General features: G+C 33.5%; 1 protein-coding gene across 2 annotated transcripts; it reads left to right on the top strand.

The window, feature by feature from the left end:
- The first annotated feature begins 5,078 nt into the window (after positions 1-5,078).
- Positions 5,079-8,957, top strand: LOC139855521 (E3 ubiquitin-protein ligase RFI2-like). Of its 2 annotated transcripts, none has more exons than XM_071844755.1 (6): positions 5,079-5,411; positions 6,290-6,462; positions 6,536-6,591; positions 7,724-7,749; positions 7,834-8,137; positions 8,436-8,957. In XM_071844755.1, the coding sequence occupies exons 1-6, from the start codon at positions 5,252-5,254 to the stop codon at positions 8,755-8,757; spliced, it is 1,041 nt and encodes a 346-aa protein (XP_071700856.1). In that variant the 5' UTR covers positions 5,079-5,251; the 3' UTR covers positions 8,758-8,957. The 2 variants fall into 2 exon arrangements, with proteins under 2 accessions (XP_071700856.1, XP_071700855.1); XM_071844754.1 differs by having other exon boundaries at positions 7,706-7,749.
- Positions 8,958-22,600: the final 13,643 nt, after the last annotated feature.

Raw genomic sequence — 22,600 nt, 5'->3', positions numbered from 1 at the left:
TAAAATTGAATTGAATTGAAGAGCTTGCATAAAATTTATGGCGACAGGAGAGAAAGAAAAAAAAAACACAGGTCAGTTTTAACCATTTTCCTGTTTTCTTTCGCATAAATCGAATGATATATACATACGGTGATTGAATGATCGATACAGAAGTTGTAATTGATCGATATTGTTTGTAGGTTGTTGATATCTGACAGGATATCACGGGTATGGGAAAGACAGGAGAAAAGAAAGAAGAAAACAAAACACAGATAATATATAACAGTACTCGTATGATTCTGTTATATTTATATTAAACTTAAAAAATTAAAATTAATAAATATATACTATAATATGTTAAATTTAATAATTTTATTAATATTATTAATACTAAAATATTAATAATATAAACACTACTATTATTAATGATAAGCATTTTAATAATAATAATAATATTATTCATATTAATAATTCTAATTTATATTATTTATGATAACTATAATAATACTAACAATTTTTAATGATAATAGTAATAATAATCACAATAATAACTAACATTAACATTTTAATTCTAGTTCTACTAATAATGTGATTGGTAATGGAAACAATAATATTAGTTATGATAATAATAGTACAATAAATTAAATATATCCCATTTCATATATATATATTAGAGAACGTTTTCATTTTTAAAACTTAACTAAATATAGTTTATTTATGTACTAGCATTTACTTTAATTTCTTACACGTTCTAGTTAACTTATTTAAATTCAATAAACAGAAGTTACTATCACTTACTTAATTAATTTGAAATCATATATATAGCTTCATCTTAAATTACACTTAATTATTTTGTATTTTTATTTTACATATTTAATTCTAATGTTTAAATTATATTTTATAATTTCAAAATAATATATATACTTTTATGTATACATATTTATTTACAAACAATTGTTCGTGAATCGTCGGGTATAGTCAAAGGTTAAACGAATATATGAACACAGTTCAAAGTTTTTGAGACTTCATCATTGCAGAATTTGCTTATCATATCGAAATCAAATAAGATTCATGTTTAAATTTGGTCGGAAATTCCCGGGTCATCACAAACAAACCGGCCAGAAATTTCGGGAATAATCATCGGCAAAAGATCGTATACCAAACCAAGGACCTCATAAAGACACCAAGCGCACCCCCATCACATAGCCCGATAAAATACAATGGAGTAATCGTCCATAATCGCCGCTAATCAGCCGATGACAGAGAAAAAGAGAGACAAATTTCCGAATGACCATGACTTCACTAAATAATAAGATCATCGAACAGGAAGCAACCGCCTCTAACCATCGCGAAATTGAACGTAAAGGACCCAAAGCCGGTACACTGAACAGTAGAATCAGAGATCTTGTTCATCGCATGTGAAAACACCGGAGAGATAAGGGCTTCGACGATGACAAGATGGCGAAAGAAACAGAGCAAATGGAGGAGAAAGAAACCATTAGTCCTATCTCAATGATCACATTTTTACTTTATTTGATTACATTACGTTCTGGTAAGTTAACTAGAGGAGTAAATAGTTAACTTGTTACTGTTTAAAACTTATTCGATTTTTCTTTGTTGTTAGAAACTTCACTTGACTTCTTATAGTGTTTGCAATGTAACTAAATATATATTGACGAAAAGTTTTGTGAAATAAAAGAAAAAAGGTCGCCGATAACTGCGATGAACCTAACAAATTTTTTTAAAATTGAAAATGGATCAGTCGACATGATCTACAAATCTGTTATGCCTATCAACGAATTCTTCAAATTTTAGGCGGGATGGAGACTGTAATTATTTATACTTCTTGAGGTATAACGATAGTGCATGATTTGTAAATAATGTAAAGAGTAAAAGGATAGAAATATAAACTCCAAGACTTTTAGTGGTTGGAAGGATGCTAATAATCCTTCTTAATCCACTTCTCAATTCACCAGTTGAGAGTTAACTTCACTAAAAATTCTTCAAACCCGGTGAAGATCGACTTCACAAAGATTCATTTTGTATCTTTCGAAAGACTAATAACAAGTATCACCAAGATTAACCCAAGTTCTTCCCACAATAACTGTCGACTAACTACTTTCAAGACACTTGTGGAAGTAGACCCGAAATAACTCTGAGCTATTTACCATCAACACAATTATGATAGTAGTATACAAAGATTTGTAATGAATGGAGAGTTTACAATTAATAACAACCTCAAACTGGGCTTAGAGGTAATTAACCATTTTACCCCTAGTTAATATCAATTTATTAATATTAGTAATTTTATAACTATGTGTTCATAGTTATCTAATTATATGGTTGAATACGCTTTATGACAAGAGTCACATAGGTTATTTGTCTATTTAGTTTGGACTTCGTTAGACCACCTAACTAGGTGCGTGGCGTGTCTGAAAAACTGATAAATACCCGTGTGAGACACGAAAGAGGTTTCCTCCCTTTAAAGAAACCATGTCCTTATATATATCTGTATTTTTATTTCGTTTTCCATTTTTAGGAAGTATTAAAAATGCACCCTTTATTCTCTCAAAACCCTAATCCAAATTCGTGTTTGCTTGTTTAATTATATCACGTTTTCGGAATCCTTGTGTTTTCAGGAATCCAACAAGATAAATTACTTGTATTTTCATAGCCACATCAGTTTGCAAAAGACACTGGAATAGGATCAAACACATATTTCGATGCCTTCGAGGAACTGCTAATTAAGGATTATTTTATTATAACAATTCAAAAACAATATTTGGTTGGTTATGCAGATGCAGGTTATTTATCTAATTCACATAAAGCTAAATCTCAAACTAGATATGTATTCTTAGATGGAGGTACCGCAATTTCATGGCATTCCCGAAAACAAACACATGTTGCAACATCATCAAATCATGCTGAAGTGATTGCATTACATGAAGTTACTCGGGAATGTGTTTGGTTGAGATCAATGACACATCTCATTACACATTCTTGTGGACTAGAACGCAATAAAAGACCAACAACTATCCACAAAGATAACGCAACTTGCATTGAGCAGATGAAAGAAAGGTATATTAAAAGTGGCCGAACGAAACATATACCGCCTAGATTATTCTCATATAGTAGAGATCTCATTAAGGACAACCAAATTGAAATGAGATATGTTCAATCTAGTAATAACTCTTCTGACCTTTTCACCAAAGCACTCCCAACGGCTACTTTCAGAAAACACGTTCACTATATTGGCATGAGGCATGTTCAATAGATTTAATAGCTCAACGATGATTACTCGAGGGGAAGCCAACTATATGTTGCACTTTTTTCCCCCTAGCTAAAGTTTTTCTCACTTGATTTTTTTTAGCAAAGTTTTCATCGAGGTAGTACATGTTGATCTTTAACGAAGCAAAAATGTTATCCAATGGGAGTGTTTTAATATCGTAAATGCTCATCCTCAAAAGTCATGTGGAATGACAATTTACTGTATCCATATTATTTCATCTACATTCTATATTTATAATTCAAATTCAAACGAGTAACGAGTAGTAAATGTACAGTTAGTTTTATTACTATAATAATGAGATGTAAGCATTGACACTCACTCCTCAATATATTTCTTAATTCCATTTTTTTTCTTTAATATTAGTAATCTTTAGTCAAGAAGAACTATGCCACTTAAGATAATTTTTTTTTTTTTATATATAACAAAAGTTGAATTATATTGATTTCTTTCACTAGTGAAAATCGAATTACAAGATATGGGCTGAATACGCCACTAAAGATAGTTGTAAACTAGTACTCCGTAAATCTTAACAAATTAATATTTATTTTTGGAAAGCAATGTACTATATTTATATATTTAATTTATATTTATTCATTACTCCATATTTCATACTCCATAATACATAATTATTATATTATTATATTATATTATATTATATTATATTATTATATTTTATTATATTATTATTATACATATGCTACTTACTATGCAAAGGTTGGCCGTTCCATCAACTGCAAAACGACATTACAAAACAAATTTACAATACAATCCCCCAACAATGTTAAGCATGTCAAACTTGGAGGGGCTACAATTGTCAAACTAATATCCATTTTACAAAACTCCACCCACATTTTTTTCGTGCATATACTACTTAATATTCAAAGGTTGGTCGTTACATCAAGTGCAAAACGACATTACAAAACAAATTTACAATACAATCCCCCAACAACGTTAAACATGTCAAACTTGGAGGGGCTAAAATTGTCAAACTAATATCCATTTTACAAAACTCCACCCACATTTTTTACGGGACATATTTTCCCGCTCGTCGCGAGTTCAATTCTTCCGACATCACCGTTTAACTCGGAAAAAAATTATGAACACAACAAAACTAAGTACGCGCGAAACAGACGCTTTTTAGAAAACGCTAAATATTTTGGATATTTTCCATACATATACACAGACGCACTATAAACGAGCCAAACTAAATCCACCACATCCATGGTTCCGTCTTCCTTTTTTACGCGATTTTCTTGGTTTCTTTTTTTTTAAAGGCAAGTTGTTGGCATCGAATACTCTCATTTGCCACGCACGCACGCGCTTTTGGGCAGGAAACCCGAACCGCATTACAGGGATCCGAACCTTATACTATCCCGAGGGGCAGGCGGTCGGAACTGGGTCCTGAATACGGGTCGGTAAAACCTTTCCCGGGGCAATTCGTCTTTCAGGAAATAAATCTCACGAATATTTTTAAGGGGAGGGATTCGAACTTGATGCCTATCCACCCCCATCCCAATGCACAAGTGCGAGTGGGTGAACCACTGGACCACAAGGGTGAGTTCATTTTCTTGGTTTCTAAAAACGTGTAGGGCATTAGGTACACCAAGTACTAAGCACGTGGATCCAACCACACCCTCATCACCGCGTTTTTAGTTCTGTAAGTATATAACGCTACGTTAAATGTGAATACGCAGCCGAAAAGTTTCCGCCGCATCGCTCGGGCCTATCGGGATCTAGTATATTTAACATTTACTGCTATGTATTACCAGTACAAAATTCAATCAGATTGTATCATCCGAAATAAATTTCCGTTAAAAAAATTCCTATTTTTCTAATCGATCACATTCTTTATCTTACTCATACTTAAACTTTAATCGATCAAATTCTTCTTATCTCATCATCAATTTCTCAACTAAATTCGTTTCAATGTAACGGTTTCAATCTATCAAACACTTGATCACTAGCAAATTGTATTATAAAATCATGATTACCTCAAAGCTTACTGACGTCATCAATGCTGATACTTCATCGCCTTCGTTAGGTTGTTCATCGTCGGTTCCGTGCTCGATTTGCTTTGATTTAGTTGGCGATGACGGTGATAGGTCCATCGCCAAGCTCAACTGCGGTCATAAGTTCCATCTAGGTGAGTTTATTTTGATCGTGAATCGATCGCTCCGTACAGTTAAAATCTAATTGTAGTTTGATCAGATGTATTGTTATTGAGCTGAATTAGTGTTTTAGTGATTAGTTGATGTAATTTTGTTGTTTCCGTATGAATTTGATATTATAATTTGTTGATTTATGTGCAGTGCTTAAATGTATGTATATGTTTAATTTTGTTTGCTCAGTTTTAAAATTGAACTTGTTTAAGTAGAGTTTTGAGTTGGAAGATGGATTATAAAATTTGATGATGCTTTACAAGAAGTGTTTAGTTACTGAAATGGTAATAATAGTTATATTTTCAATGTAAATTATTTGTGCAATATTACAGATGACAATTTGGATGGATACAAGATAGAGGTAGAGGAATTAAGTTTACTATCTTGTTCTAGATATAGGATAAAGATTGTTGATAACGTACATTGCCGGTATTGAATGTGTTATTGCAGTGCATTCTGACAGTGAACTAAGCTATTTATATGCATTTTGATGGAAATGAGACCATTAAGTTTGAGAAAGTTAGAGATCGTAAAGCAATAAGAAAATAATTTAAAGAAAAGAAGAGTTTAAGTGATATATTTTACCAACTTAGTACAAAGTTTCTTGATCGAGGAAGGATCATACGAGACTAGTTAAAGAATCTAATATGCTTTACAGAACTATCTGCTAGCTTCGTCTGGTTATAGTATTGGTTCATTAACAAGCGATGTATTTAGTACTTACTAAATAGAGGGTAGCAATAGTGAAACTGGAACGGGAAATATCTTATACTCCGTACATGTCATTACCTAATGCCTATCTATGAATGTGCTTCATACTAATAGTATAGTATGCACGATTTAACCTGCTTGTGATATACAGATTGCATTGGATCGGCTTTTAATGCGAAGGGAGCAATGCAATGTCCTAATTGTCGTAAAGTTGAGAATGGCAGATGGTTGTTTGCAGAAGGTTCTGCACATGGAGTTTCTGAGACTGGTACACCAGATTGGTTGCCAAATGGGGGCCTGCATGATCTGAGCTATTCAAGAAGGGTGAGAACAACACATTTTTGTTAGTCATTTGATAACTATTGCTGATTGCTGATGATCTGTAAACCTTTTTCAGCCATTTGGACTCCGCTGGTGTCCAATCAGTGGATTAACTGTTCATTCATCAATTGAGTAAGCCCATCCTTGTCTTTATATCTTTGCAGCTGGGTAGTTACAAAGTTAGAAATAAGAGTCTCAATAGAGATCCTAGATAAGCGTTTTGGCTAGGATAATGGTTAAAATTACCTTGTATAAACATCAACCATTTAATTTAATACGAGTAAAGTTTAGCAGTTTACATTACCATGTTTACATTACCATGTTTATATATATATATTTCCATTTATTGATTAAGAATTCGTGATTAATATGGAAATGTTGATGTTTAATTAATGATTACCTTATATATATATATATATAGTAACCTTAACCATAGGGCATTAACTATTAAAACCCAAGTTTAAATAAAGAATAGTATGAGTATTTAATTAGGGTTTTGTGACCTGATATGCCTCTTCATGTTCATGTCAACAAATTGAAACTAAGAATAGTATGAGAAGTTAGGAGGAACCTCTAGCTATGTTAGTGCGAAAATCCAGGGCATGGCATAGATTATTCCATAAAAATGGTGTCTAAATATAGACACAAGCTGTTGTAATCCATAAATATCAGCATATTCTCAGTCTAGGAAATGACAAGTATTGCATCAGTTAGCAACGGATTTGCTGTCTTTAGGCAATATTTTTTTGCGAGTCAAAGTGTACATTTTCCCACAAGTCCAAAATGACAACACTCACTAATAGAGAAATTTGTGAAACTAGAACAAAAAGGAAACAAAATCGGATAGCTTGGGACCTAAATTTGCTTGCAGGTTAAGGTTATTTGTGGATCAATAATCAGATTTTTAGCAAGTTCTTGTCTTTAGTAAGGAAACTAATTATAAAACCATTATAGTGTAATTAGTTTCTATGTTTCACTATAAATAAACCCCCAACCTCATTTTAAACTCTGTACCAAATTGAAATTAAAGAAAAATCTCTGATTTGATTTGTAGCCGTAGATTAAACCTTTCTCCATGTGCACGTAAAATTCTTGTGTCATGAAATATGTACATCAACACGAAATCTGTAACCTTGTGTACTCCAACATACATACATTCAATACTTGTGTGATCGACTTATCGTAATTAAATGTTAGGATTATTTCTGTAATAGCATCATGATTATGCAATATTTGACCTTTCCAGACTTACAAATTTTTTCAGGGAAGCTGAATCTTCATTAAATATACGTAAGTTCTTCAAAAGTCTTTTATCTCCTTCTCGACTTATTGTTTCGTATTTATTTTGTAATTGACATAACATTATCCTTGCAGTACCTAACTTCCATCGAAACCATCCTGTGATTACTGAATCTACTGCTGGACCATCTTTAGCACGTTCATATACTTCATCATATCGACCCAGTGAGCATGTTAGGAGTTTCAGCTTCCCTCATCCCTTAAATACCCTTTCTGCCCCTCATAACGATATTCATTCAATTAACATCCAACACCCGAGTTGGGGTTGGAATTGTCATTTCCTTCCTTACAATGTGGACAGATCTGCTCACACTCGGGATCAAGCTGATGCTGCTGCAAGATCCTCCAATATGATTCATCCATTGCACTATCCCCAAGGGTAATGCTCTCCCTCTAATTAGCACAATCGCAATATGAGTGTTAGATGTGTCAAGATGGGCGGGTCAAGTAGCTTGACTAACCAGTCATAAAGGATATATTGGTTCAGTCAGGGCAGCCCCAAGGCTGTTTTGATCAAGATTTTCAACGAGAGTTAGGGTGTCTATATAAATCACAAAACTATATAAGTTCAGTAATCATCTGCTATTTAAAAAATAATATATATTGCAGTACTTGTTTATAGTTTTGTCATGACAAAGCTTATAGATCATTATCTATCTTTTCCATTTTCTGGATAGGCCGATTCCAATGACCGATTCAGTTGCTAATTCTCAATTGGGTGAAAGAATCCACAACCCTCATACATCCTATCATCATCATCAGGAACACGAAAGTGAAATTACAACCATGCCCTCATCTACAAATGGTTTGAGGAGATTCAATGGTGCAAGGGGCTTACCTATGCTATTACCAGCTGTCCACAACGGACCTCATCACCGTGGCTTCCACATACTTGGGACAGAAAGAGACCAGGCAGCATATGCTCCCATCATGCAGGAATCGTTTCATCAACGGTTTTCTAGAAGTTTTTATTCTAGCAGCCGGTCACGCTGGCCGTAGAAAGGTCAGTCTTGTTAATAGCCGTCCATAACTTTACAACTGAACTGTTACATATCTTCGAGAATTTAGTACGTAAAGAAGAGTAATTCCATTTACATATGTTCCGATTCCCAGAATACGGGGAATGCCTATATTTTTTCCGATATGTACAATTGATAACTGCGGAGAACCTTGTAATTTTGTTTTTTGTGGTCTTGGTATTGATAGAGTCTAACACCATATAGAACTATCATGCCTTCACAACAGATGCTGGTATTGGTATTCGACGGAGACCAGTTAGAGTTGTGTTTCTAAAGGACTTTAGGTCATGAAAGAGCTGGCCAGTAGGGTTGGGTTTGGGTAAAATGAGTTGGGTTAACCATTAAGTTGTCCATATTAACCCTTTTATTTTACATAACTCTCACTCCAAAACTGATAAAGATAACAATTTATCTTTTCGAACAAAATGTGGGAGGTACAACTATTTTTTGTTGGGGAATTGAGGGTGTGATGATAATCATCGTGTAATCCCTCACTTTCTTAGTGAAATATTTCGACCAAAAATCGTTACAGGGATGAGACAAATACAGTGTCTAGAATTTTAGCAAATACTACGCAAAACCGAGAGAGAATTGTTGTGTTCGTGTGTGTGAAAATGAGACCAGTTATATTATCTTATGCTCAAAATTAGTTTGGCGGTTAAAAGCTGTTAGCAGGAACCAAAAGCAGCACCCTTTCACGACCAAATATAATGTTCCACAAACGCCTATATGTTTTGGCGGGCAAAAATAGGTAACAGGATCCAAATGTAATAGACCTTGCACAAACGCCTATATGTTTTGGCGGGAATAATAGGTAACAGGATCCAAAGGCAAATAAACCAGGGGGCTCGGCCTTGGCCTTAGACCTTGCAAGGGGCGTAACCGCTTGAGCTTGACCCCGTTATTTAGTTGTAGTCAAAGATAGTTTTGAACATATATATTTCACTCAACTTATAATAACCTACTTCATGAACACATCCCAGTTACGTTAGAATTACAAAGATTTGTATGTTCGGTGACTATTAAAGTATACTTGCTTAATCCATTAAAATAAGGTAATTGCATAACAAAGCACCAACTTTTTCAAAATTTTCATTTAGGTACTCTATTAATTTTTATTTATTTATTAGAAAGGTAACATTATATTATATTATATATTATATACTAGGTTTTGAGCCCGTGCTTTGCACGGCTGCTCAATAACCGTTTTAAACCCGTCAACTTATGCATATAATGATTTTATAGTCTATAAGAAGATTTAAGTAATTGCAGGAATATATATTTTTAAAATATTATAACTTGGTATTGTTACTCATGAGGTTTAAAAGGGTAATTGACAAACTTACAAAAATTGACCAACTTGCAAATTTGTATAACTCATAAATTGATAAACATACATAAATTTTAGTGGTTGTCTTACACTCATGAATAACTTGGTTAATATTTTTTTATAAACCTTAGACACACGTATATTTTGCACCTACGAAATTTTTTATTACAACCAAATACGAATCATGTTCTAAACTTTATAAACTCCTTTGCAGCAAAGAAACTTGATTTAAATCCAAATATAAAGCAATTAATGTACTAAACTTGATAAACCCATCTGCATAATTTCACCATCAACTTTCAATTTGTCAAATCCTTTTTATGTTATAGTCTCATGTGTCAAACACGGATTTGTTTCAAATTGTTAATATTGAATGTGTACCGTTTCAATATATCAAGTAGAAAAAGTACTTCAAACTATAAAAGAATATATAATGTCTACTTTATCTCGTTATGTAAGTAAGTATTCAAAATCAACAATCCAAAACTCCTTAATCAGGACTACATATTTGACACTTGAGACCAAGTGTAATCAAATACATAAAACATATAACATCACATCAACAGATTAATTCAAAAGACAAACTTTCTTAGACATTACTTAAAATAACAAACAACACAAACAATAAGCTACCGTTTTAAATTTGTAATCAATGTCAAAAATCTTTTAAATAAATATAGAAACTCAAATAATTTAATTTAAAATGTAGAACCAACCATGACCCACATAAATGGTTCAAATTACCACCCCTTAATCAATTTGCAGGTCAAATTATAAAAACTCCATCATCATTGCTTCATGTTCTATGAAATCACCATGACACAGAACAAATTAAAATTAAAATGTAAACTAAATACACCTTTAAAAATACTAACCATAGGCATCACTACCAAAACTCCAAAAGGTCGATGAAGGTTAAAGTTCATCAAAAATTCGCGAGTACAACATAAAAATAATAACAAAGGGCAGTAGTAACATTAGCATAACAAACTAAGCTAACGAAATGTTACAGTCATAACTCCTCAGATACATTTAAACTTGCAATAACCAAACTCACTCTAAACCCATTTGTAGCTCAATCCGAAAAGACATACTACAGTATTTTCTCTTCTCACTATTTTACACAGTTTGGACCCACCAATTAGTACCCACTATCAATAAGTCGTTCACCCATAGATCCTAATTTATACTAACTGGTTTGATAAACAATTCATTTATTCACATCGAGACCTTTAAATCGACTTTATTATCATATAAACATATGACATATATTTGATACCGGTTTGCATAAGTTGAATCGAAGACGTTGTAGTGTGATTTATCAATTGTTAATGCCATTCCTATTTGATTTCCGGATGACGATTTTGTAATTTCATATTGCCGATGATAGCATTAGTTTTAACCATCTTGAAAAACCGATATGACCTAAATTGATTTGAATCGTTAGATTTAACACTCTTCTCGTTCGGATTTGAATTTCGATTGTTTAATCGTTAAAAGCATCAAGTGATGTAATCGAGTTGTAACCTTTGTGTTTAGATCTGGAAGATGCATTGCAAATGAAAGAGAAAGTCACAAACGAATTTTCATAGTCAACGTTATGTTTGTTACTCGTATTATTTAATTGATTTCATTATTAGATAATACGGAGTAATATGGAGTATCAAATTAATTAGTGTTAATCATATGCAAAATAACTGTGGAAAGTACATGTGGAATTTACACATGGTTGAATCTCCAATAATTAAGCAGCTAATTACATGTAAGCTGATTAACACTCTCTTTTATATAAATACTAGTCTCTTAGAGCCCGTGCGTTGCACGGCGACTCTTAATCAAACAAACTGAAAACATATAGTGTTATATCAATTAACAGTATGATAAAGACAATATCACAATTTGTTTTACACAAAAACCATTGATTAATGCTACTAAATCCGACATTTTAATTGTTTATTCTGCCTATATGTGCAAAATTGCAGTATAACATGTAGATAAAGAAACTAACTAAACATCAAGCTTGTGACATCCATCTTGTCGTTGTATAATCAATCAGTACCTCTATCCTTTGTCATGTCGTAAATGCCATCATATTTGCGTACCTATGCTAATGTTACATATACCTATCACAACAACGAATAATCCATAAGTAGATATAAATAAGAATCCTCAACTTTTACCATTATCGTTGTTCTTTGACTGCAAATATATTTTCATAAAACTTCAGAATTAGAGTTGTTTCGTTATGTAGTTCTTCCATATATATAACCATAACAACACTTGATTAAAAAAATAACTCAAACATATCACTTAAGACAACACTCAGATATATAACCCAAAATTGCCTTTATTATCAATAAGTACATATAAATTCATCAACAGTGTAAGAGTAAAAAATAAACTTAGCAAAGAAAAGTAGAAATGTTAAACTTAAATCATGACCTATTTGGAATGCTATATGCCAAACAAGACAGTTGAACTTAAATCATGACCCATTTGGAGTGCTATGTGTCAAACAACTCTAGAAATCTTTAAAAATGAAGCAACCCAAATAAGAAAAATGATAAATAATTAGTACTAAAAAGAGTCTCATGAACATAAAATAAATGGATAAAAGCATATCATGAAAAGCATCCCATGATATCAATTTACTATGTTTTTTCACTTTGGCATTTCATCGGTGGAGTGGTGTGCATCACGTTACTATTTGTAACGACCCGACTTTTTCGACTTGCTTTTGTGCTTTGTGTTTTCGCGAAACTGCGTATTTGTGCGTACTGTGCTACTTTATACTCTGGAATCTTTATATACATGGTTTACTTTCATTTATATGTTAAAACGTGCCTTAGAGTATGTAGGATACTTAACTTGATCACCGGATGCTTTATGACCGTTAGTGTCACTTAACGTTTCGATTAAACCGCGAACTGCGCGCACGTTTAACTTTTGTCGTAATCGGAATATTATGACTACGGAATACTAATTACTATTTTATAATAATAATTACTTGGGTTTATGGATGCTTAATTATGCGTAGTAATTTAATTATGCTTACTAGTTAGTCTTGTTGGACTCTCTACCTTGCTGGACTTAAGCCCACCCTACTCTAGCTAGTAGCCCATTTATTTAGCCCACTAATTAATTACTAGTGACCCAATAATAAGTAAGACAAATGCCCATTTATTAGAGGGAACATGTAGCATTTATGTCAAGTATTATCCCTAATGTTACATGGGATCCCAACATAAGCACCAACTTTAGACAACCATTAACCAAAAAGTAACTTTTTGTCCCCCCTCAAATTTTCGGCCACCACCACCATTCCCTCCCTCATTTCCCTATAAATACTAGCCTTATGCATCTCATTTTACACTTGCTCTCATTTGTATTTCACACACACATATTCTCCTATCTTCTCTCTAGTCTTTCTCACTCTAAAACTTGCAAGTTTTTTTATCTTTTCTTCTTCTTTTCTTCATCATTTTCGAACCATCATCATCATTCTTTAGAAGATCAAGCTTTTTAGCTTTTGATCTTGATTACATCTTGTAGATTCAAACATGGATTTGAATCTTTCAAGAACATGGAAGATTCAAGCTTTTTAGCTTTGAATCTTCACCCACTTTGTAGATCTATATTTTCTTACTTTAATCTTGCTATTTTATTATAAAGATTCAAACTTGTGCTTGTAATCTTCATGTAACTTAAAGATCCAAGCTTTATGCTTCAAGATCTTCAAGAACAATCAAGATGCAAGCTTTCTAGCTTGGATCTTCATATCTTTTGTTGGATCTAAGTTTTCTAACTTATGATCTCATTAATTTGTTATAAAAATCAAAACTTGTGTTTATGGTCTTCATGTAACTTAAAGATCTAAGCTTTATGCTTCAAGATCTTCAAGAACACTAAAGGTTCAAGCTTTCTAGTTTTGTGACCTTATAACTTGTGTGAAAGGGATCCAAGCTCTCTAGCTTAGGGTTCCATCACTTCATTTGACTTAGATCATGTTCATACTTGTTTGATTGATGTAAAGTTTGTAACTTTGTTTGTAAATAGGACTTGTATTTGTGTTAAGACTAAGGATATGATGTAACCTTGGTTCATCATCCATCTAAGACTCTTAAATGAGTTGTGTTATTACTTGGTCTTAATATATTGTGTATTGATGGTAGAATCTTGGTCAAAAGTGATGCTAAACCATCAACGAGTTGTACATTTGAAGCTACAAGCATCAAGGATGAGAACCGTGATGAGCATCAAGCACCAAGAACCCCACCGGAGCACTTGTTCACTGTTTTTCGGGATCTGATCAGTAACCTGGGCTACTGGAAAGATTATTTTCAGTTAGTTCGGTTCGATTAGATGATTTTCCGTTTAGACCTCGTCTTAATTCGAGTTACGGTTTAGGACTTATGGCCTTCCGAAAATCATTACACCCTATTAAGGTTGTGCTGAAATTTCTGACATACTCGCACTTAAACCATCGCCACGGTCAAACGAAGATGAGTTAGGTTCTGAAAATTGGTCAGAAACTAGGGGACTCACATACGGAGCCATATCCACTGATTACGCATCTTTTCGATTTACGTAGAGGTCGTAACATCTGACCGAAGTCAGCCTATTGTTTCGATCTCTATTCTTGTCAAACTTACTTAGCTTTTATGATGATGATGATGACACTTAAACTTATTTTATGCAATATTAGAACTTATAAAGATAACATACTGACCTAGTAACCTTTTATTTAGGTTGACGACCTTTCGGACCAACTTACTACTTGCATACTTTCATTACCGTCTTTACCGCTTTTATCACTGTGAGTTATAGCTTCCCTTTTTACTTATACTATTTTTGGGACAGAGAATACATGTGATTTTTATGTGTTACTTACTTGACACGAGTACTTAAACTTTACATATGTGTGGGTTATACAACGGCATAAAGATTCCCCTTAGCACGGTAACGTTTAATCATTGGTTTTTGAACCGGTGAACGCAAATAATAGATATGGATCCATAGGGTTTGACATCCCCACTCGGGCTAGTCGCGCTAGCATTTAACGGATGTTTAATACTTCGAGGACATACGCACCCGCCAGGTGTACTTTTAGGGGGTGATATTTATATTTACGTTAAGTCTAGTTACCATGTGCCCACGGTTATACATATGCTTTTCATACTGTTTTGAAACATTGAAATCTCGTGGTCAATCTCATATTACTATTACAATTTAAACTATAGCTCACCAATATTATTGTTGACGTTTTTAAGCATGTTTTCTCAGGTGCTTAGAGGTTTGTTACTTCCGCTGTTAGACTTGATGTCATGCTGTTTAGTCTTGCTGTTAAGGACCTGCTGTGTTAGATATCCGCTGCATAACTTAGAGATGTCTCAATCATGAAACTTTTATTTTGCATTCGCAACTTATGTTATTTGGATAATGGCTTTGTAATGACTTCTGTGTCACGTTATCTTTTGTAAACACTATGTTTTTATGAATGCAAACTGGTTTTCAAGCAACATGTAGTATTCAACCGTGTAAAGATCCTGTTGTTGACGAATCGTACACGATGGTTTTGTACGGGGCATCACATTTGGTATCAGAGCATTGGTTGTAGGGAATTAGGTTGAATTAGTGAGTCTAGACCGACCCAAATAGGATTCACTAATAGGACTAATCTACAACTTGCTAGTTTACTTATTTCTGCGAAACTTATTGCATGCTACTGATTACTTTTACTGCTATGTGATACTACTGCATGCTATTGCTTATCTTTACTGCCATGTGATCTTGCTGTATGTTATTGCTTAATTCCGCTATTGCATGATTACTATCTGCTTTCACATGTTATTTCTGTTTAGCGTTGTTATTATTGCTATGCTGTATACTGTTTTAGACAACCTAGGTTGCTGTAGTACCTAATACGTGCTTGCTTTATGATTTACTGACATGGAAAAAGTTATTTTTCCTTGTTCAGATGTCGGATATCCCACCCGTTGTCATTTTGGAGAGCGACTCAGACACATCCGCCACCTCGCCTGCCATTGTTGCCGATTCTTAGATCGCGTCGTCGACACACTCCAGTGACCCTGGTGCTTCGTCCTCCGGATCCAGCAGCCATGTACCCGGCCCAGTGGTTATCTTAGACGAACATGAGGATCCACCGGAGATTTCAGCTCCACTCATCCCAGTACCTCCGGAGCCACAGCCCCATCCCGGTGGTGCTGTGATTCCCGGGGAATACGGGGACGTTCCGTTCCGTAATGAGCATAACCATTGGTGTCGACGCCTTCCTGATGGACGTGTCATACCGATCCCACCTTTCAGATACCGGATTATTGAAATGTCCCGTTCTTATTGATTAAAAACATTCCATATTAATTGATTTCGTTGCGAGGTTTTGACCTCTATATGAGACATTTTTCAAAGACTGCATTCATTTTTAAAACAAACCATAACCTTTATTTCATAAATAAAGGTTTAAAAAGCTTTACGTAGATTATCAAATAATGATAATCTAAAATATCCTGTTTACACACGACCATTACATAATGGTTTACAATACAAATATGTTACATCGAAATCAGTTTCTTGAATGCAGTTTTTACACAATATCATACAAACATGAACTCCAAATCTTGTCCTTATTTTAGTATGCAACAGCGGAAGCTCTTAGTATTCACCTGAGAATAAACATGCTTTAAACGTCAACAAAAATGTTGGTGAGTTATAGGTTTAACCTATATATATCAAATCGTAACAATAGACCACAAGATTTCATATTTCAATACACATCCCATACATAGAGATAAAAATCATTCATATGGTGAACACCTGGTAACCGACATTAACAAGATGCATATATAAGAATATCCCCATCATTCCGGGACACCCTTCGGATATGATATAAATTTCGAAGTACTAAAGCATCTGGTACTTTGGATGGGGTTTGTTAGGCCCAATAGATCTATCTTTAGAGTTCGCGTCAATTAGGGTGTCTGTTCCCTAATTCTTAGATTACCAGACTTAATAAAAGGGGGCATATTCGATTTCGATCATTCAACCATATAATGTAGTTTCAATTACTTGTGCCTATTTCGTAAAACAGTTATAAAACCTGCATGTATTCTCATCCCAAAAATATTAGATTTTAAAAGTGGGACTATAACTCACTTTCACAGATTTTTTACTTCGTCGGGAAGTAAGACTTGGCCACTGGTCGATTCACGAACCTATAACAAATATGTACATATATATCAAAGTATGTTCAAAATATATTTACAACACTTTTAATACATTTTGATGTTTTAAGTTCATTAAGTCAGCTGTCCTCGTTAGTAACCTACAACTAGTTGTCCACAGTTAGATGTACAGAAATAAATCGATAGATATTATCTTGAATCAATCCACGACCCAGTGTATACATATCTCAGTATTGATCACAACTCAAACTATATATATTTTGGAATCAACCTCAACCCTGTATAGCTAACTCCAACATTCACATATAGAGTGTCTATGGTTGTTCCGAAATATATATAGATGTGTCGACATGATAGGTTGAAACATTGTATACGTGTCTATGGTATCTCAAGATTACATAATATACAATACAAGTTGATTAAATTATGGTTGGAATAGATTTGTTACCAATTTTCACGTAGCTAAAATGAGAAAAATTATCCAATCTTGTTTTACCCATAACTTCTTCATTTTAAATCCGTTTTGAGTGAATCAAATTGCTATGGTTTCATATTGAACTCTATTTTATGAATTTAAACAGAAAAAGTATAGGTTTATAGTCGAAAAAATAAGTTACAAGTCATTTTTGTAAAGGTAGTCATTTCAGTCGAAAGAACGACGTCTAGATGACCATTTTAGAAAACATACTTCCACTTTGAGTTTAACCATAATTTTTGGATATAGTTTCATGTTCATAATAAAAATCATTTTCCCAGAATAACAACTTTTAAATAAAAGTTTATCATAGTTTTTAATTAACTAACCCAAAACAGCCTGCGGTGTTACTACGACGGCGTAAATCCGATTTTACGGTGTTTTTCGTGTTTCCAGGTTTTAAATCATTAAGTTAGCATATCATATAGATATAGAACATGTGTTTAGTTGATTTTAAAAGTCAAGTTAGAAGGATTAACTTTTATTTGCGAACAAGTTTAGAATTAACTAAACTATGTTCTAATGATTACAAGTTTAAACCTTCGAATAAGATAGCTTTATATGTATGAATCGAATGATGTTATGAACATCATTACTACCTCAAGTGTGACGACCCCGTCAAAACACTTAACGGATCCGTCAGTTGGTCCCACAGCTTGATCGGACTTAAATGAATTAAATAAACAAAGTTGCATTCTTTTATTTCAAAATGTTGCCCAAAAAGGAAACAAACCCAATTAAGTAGTTTAAATCAACCAACCATAGTAATGAACCAAAAGTTGACACAAAACATTGCCAACAAACCTACAATTTAAATTATTCAAAATAGAATGCAAACTTAAGTTTCATTAATAGTTTCATAAAATCTGCCCAAATGCATGCAGACTCTTCTAACGACAGCGGAAGCATCAAATAACTCAAGTACCTGTGAAAACATGCAAGTAAACTGTCAACACAAAGGTTGAGTGAATTATAGGTTTAAATAAACAAGTAAACTTTAGACCACAAGATTTAAAAAAAAAATATGTTAGAAAACATTAAACATTATTCCATTATCAATGAGCCACCTGGTAACCACTTAACCCTTTATTTACCCTTGCCAAACACAATAAAAATATACACTTGGACAGTGTATCTACAACAAATTACGAAGTACTAAACATTCCGATTATAAATTGCTAGCACGACTAGCTCGAAATGGGGTTGTCAAACCCGATAGATCTATCCGTAGGATTCGCGTTCACCGGTAGAAACCAATGATTACAGTTACCAGACTAGGGAATATTTTTGTCCAACTCACAATGAATAATTAAATTTAACTGTTACTTGTGTCTAAACGTAAATAAAAATCTGCATGTAATCACATCCCAAAAATATACTTTGAAAAGTATGTAAAAACGGGACTATAACTCACCTTAAATAGCAACTGAAGAAATCTCACAAACAAGCGAACAGCAAGTAAAGTAATGTGATCAAGAAAGATCACAACGCCGACCTATAAATAAAGCAGGTCGAAATAAATAACTAACTTAGGCCAAGTCTTAGTATGATAGCTATTGTACATGTTGCAAGTAGGCATAGAACATTACTCAGCAAGCATCGGTTTGATTGGAACAGCATAAGGACACACACTTTCTATTTTTAGAAAGTTTCTATTTTAGCAGGTTTCCATTTTTGGAAAGTTTTCTATTTTAGGAAAGTTTCTATTTTTGGAAAGTTTCTATTTTTGGAAAGTTTCCAAATTTAGAAAGTTCTATTTTTAGAAAGTTTTGAAGTTAGGAAAGTTTCCTTATTTAGAAAGTCAACAGAAGTCAACTGAAAGTCAAAGTCAACCGAAAGTCAACTCAAAAGTCAACCTTGGTCAAACATAGTCAACATTAATTTTAAAAGTGTAAGTTATAATAATAACATAGGTTATAATGTTATTTAAAGTCAAAAGTGTATAATAATGTCTTAACATAAGTTTAATTAAATAAAATGAATTATTAAAGTTAATATAAGTTGAAATGTTATAATTAGTATAACATAAGTATTTAATTAATTAATTAAATATTAATCATAATATAAATATTATTAATTTATAATAAATTTTAAATCATATCATAAGTATTATTAATTAATAATGAATTATTAATCATATCATAAGTTTCTAATTAAAATTATTAAATCATAAGTATTTAATAATTAAATAATAATTAAGTCTTATAATAATTAAATAATTATTTAATATTTATTATAAGTCTTTTAATAATTTCACAAAAACAAATTTAATACTTATCATAAGTATTTTCCTTTAATAATAAAAGTATTACTAATCATAAGTTTAATTAAAATGTTAATTAAATTATAATTAATAATTAAATGATATAATAAATATTTATATCACAAGTTTTAAATAATAATAATTACTTCTTTTATCATAAGTAATTGATTAATAATGAAATCCATTAATTTTAACATAAGTTTAATCATGAACCATAAGTTTTAAGTTTAAAAGTTCGTCGGGTCGTATCTTGAGCCCCGGGTGTCGGTTTCGGGCAAGCCACATATGCAACTTCACCTACTCAAACCACCCGACACAATTATGAACTCAAGAACACTCCAAGAACAGTCCCTAGGTCGTGGATATCAGCCATGACAACATTTGGGAAATCAATTTACTCAAAACGGTAATTCGGGTACAACGGGTGAACCGTGGCTCGGATTTAGGTGACCCGAACATAAAAATTCGTCCCACCAACAGTCCTAACCAAATAACACACCCTAAAGACACCAAAGATGGTCACAAAGTCGGACCCAACCTTGTTCATGCCAAGAACACCTTTCAATCTTTAACAAAAACCAAATTAAGCATATCTAGGGCTCCGGGAATCGAAACGACATGAATCCGGAGTATAAAATTAATGCCTTGATGAGAGGAACTCATTTATGTACTTTATTTTAACATTCATATCAGTTACAAAGTCAGAATATACGAATCAAACTGCTGTCCAAAATTTACAAACCGAAAACATGTACAAACGAGTAATTCTATGCATCCAAACAACATTACAACAACTAATATACATCATACTAATAATATAAACTCAAAATACAGAAATATAAATGAAAAATAGAAGATTCTAGGGTTAGGGTTTATACCCTAATCGAGAAACGATCAACGTAGTCGCGTAGAGAAAGACGAGAGGAAACCGATTATGTGAACGATTTAATGATCCAAGTAATATATTGTTGATGGATGATGATGAATGGTGTTGGTGGTGGCGTCGCCCAAGGAAGAAGGAAAGAGGGAGGAGAGCAAAATTAATTTAGGTTTTTGATAAATTGGAAAGTGATAAGATGAAATCTCAAAAAAAAGAAAACAAGGAGAAGTAACCCCCTCCCCCCTTGGCTTCGGCCGAATTTGCATGGGGGTGGGCCCCATGGGTCCAATTTTGTTAAAAGTTAATTTCCTTGTGGCCCGAAATCCCGAACGAAGCCCGAAACGCGAAAACACGCTTACGCGATTAAAAATCCGGAAGGATAACGAACGCGCGACGAAAAATAAATATAAACACACCTAATAATAATATGATCATAAAATATCATATTTAAAATATTTATGATTTAAAAATCCCAAAAGCTCGACCGTTGGTTTAAAAACCGAAAAGATTCGCCGGATGGAAATCCGCGAAACGTAGAAACGTATAAATTAAAATATGAATACATATATTCACATAACACATAATAATTATTATATATATATTATTACAAAAATAATAATATAGGTTATAGAAATGACGTGGCACACTAACAGTTAACGGTCGTTAAATAATTAACGGAAAAAGATAACGGAAAAAGTAGGGTCGTGACAGTACCTCCCCGTTACGGAAATTTCGTCCCGAAATTTAAGCAGGCGCAGGGGTTGACTCGGCATCTGAGAACAAATGCGGATACTTCTGCTTCATTTGGTCTTCACGCTCCCAAGTGAACTCGGGACCGCGTCTAGCGTTCCATCGGACCCGAACAATAGGAATTCTGCTCTGTTTAAGAGTCTTAACCTCTCGGTCCATGATCTCAACTGGCTCCTCAATAAAATGCAATTGCTTGTCAACTTGAAGTTCCTCCAAAGGAATAGTCTGATCAAATTCAGCCAAACACTTCTTTAAGTTCGAAATATGGAAAACATCGTGAACAACACTGAGTTCTTGTGGCAACTTCAAACGATAAGCCACCGGTCCAACTCTTTCAATGATCTCAAACGGTCCCACGAAACGAGGACTTAACTTCTCTCTTTTACCAAAACGAATAACACCCTTCCAAGGCGAAACTTTTAACATAACACGATCACCAACTTGAAATTCAACATCTTTCCTTCCTTTGTCGGCATAACTCTTTTGCCGACTTTTAGCAGTTCTCAACCTTTCTTTAATTTGAACAATCTTCTCAGTAGTCTCGTGAATAATCTCTGGACCTGTAAGTTGAGCATCCCCAACCTCATTCCAACAAATAGGAGATCTACATTTCCTACCGTACAATGCTTCAAACGGTGCGGCTTTAATACTTGCGTGGTAGCTGTTGTTATAAGAAAACTCAGCTAACGGCAAATACTTATCCCACCCATTTCCAAAATCAATCACACAAGCTCGCAACATATCTTCTAATGTCTGAATGGTCCTCTCACTTTGACCATCCGTTTGAGGATGATAAGCGGTGCTCATATCCAATCTAGTGCCCAAGGCTTCTTGCAACGATTGCCAAAATCTCGATACAAATCGACTATCTCTGTCGGAAATTATAGAAACGGGAACACCATGCCTCGAAACAATCTCTTTCA

This window comes from Rutidosis leptorrhynchoides, chromosome 6, assembly GCF_046630445.1.
Source record: "Rutidosis leptorrhynchoides isolate AG116_Rl617_1_P2 chromosome 6, CSIRO_AGI_Rlap_v1, whole genome shotgun sequence".
Lineage (NCBI taxonomy): Eukaryota > Viridiplantae > Streptophyta > Magnoliopsida > Asterales > Asteraceae > Rutidosis > Rutidosis leptorrhynchoides.
The sequence above is the reverse complement of the archived record's forward strand: the minus strand, read 5'-3'. Positions and strand labels throughout refer to the sequence as shown.

Excerpts from the sequence above, each read along its gene's own strand:
- LOC139855521 (XM_071844754.1), top strand. The coding sequence starts at position 5,252 with ATGATTACCTCAAAGCTTACTGACGTCATCAATGCTGATACTTCATCG. Across the intron at positions 5,412-6,289 it reads CGGTCATAAGTTCCATCTAG|ATTGCATTGGATCGGCTTTT; the intron begins GTGAGTTTATTT and ends TGTGATATACAG. Across the intron at positions 6,592-7,705 it reads ACTGTTCATTCATCAATTGA|ACTTACAAATTTTTTCAGGG; the intron begins GTAAGCCCATCC and ends TGACCTTTCCAG.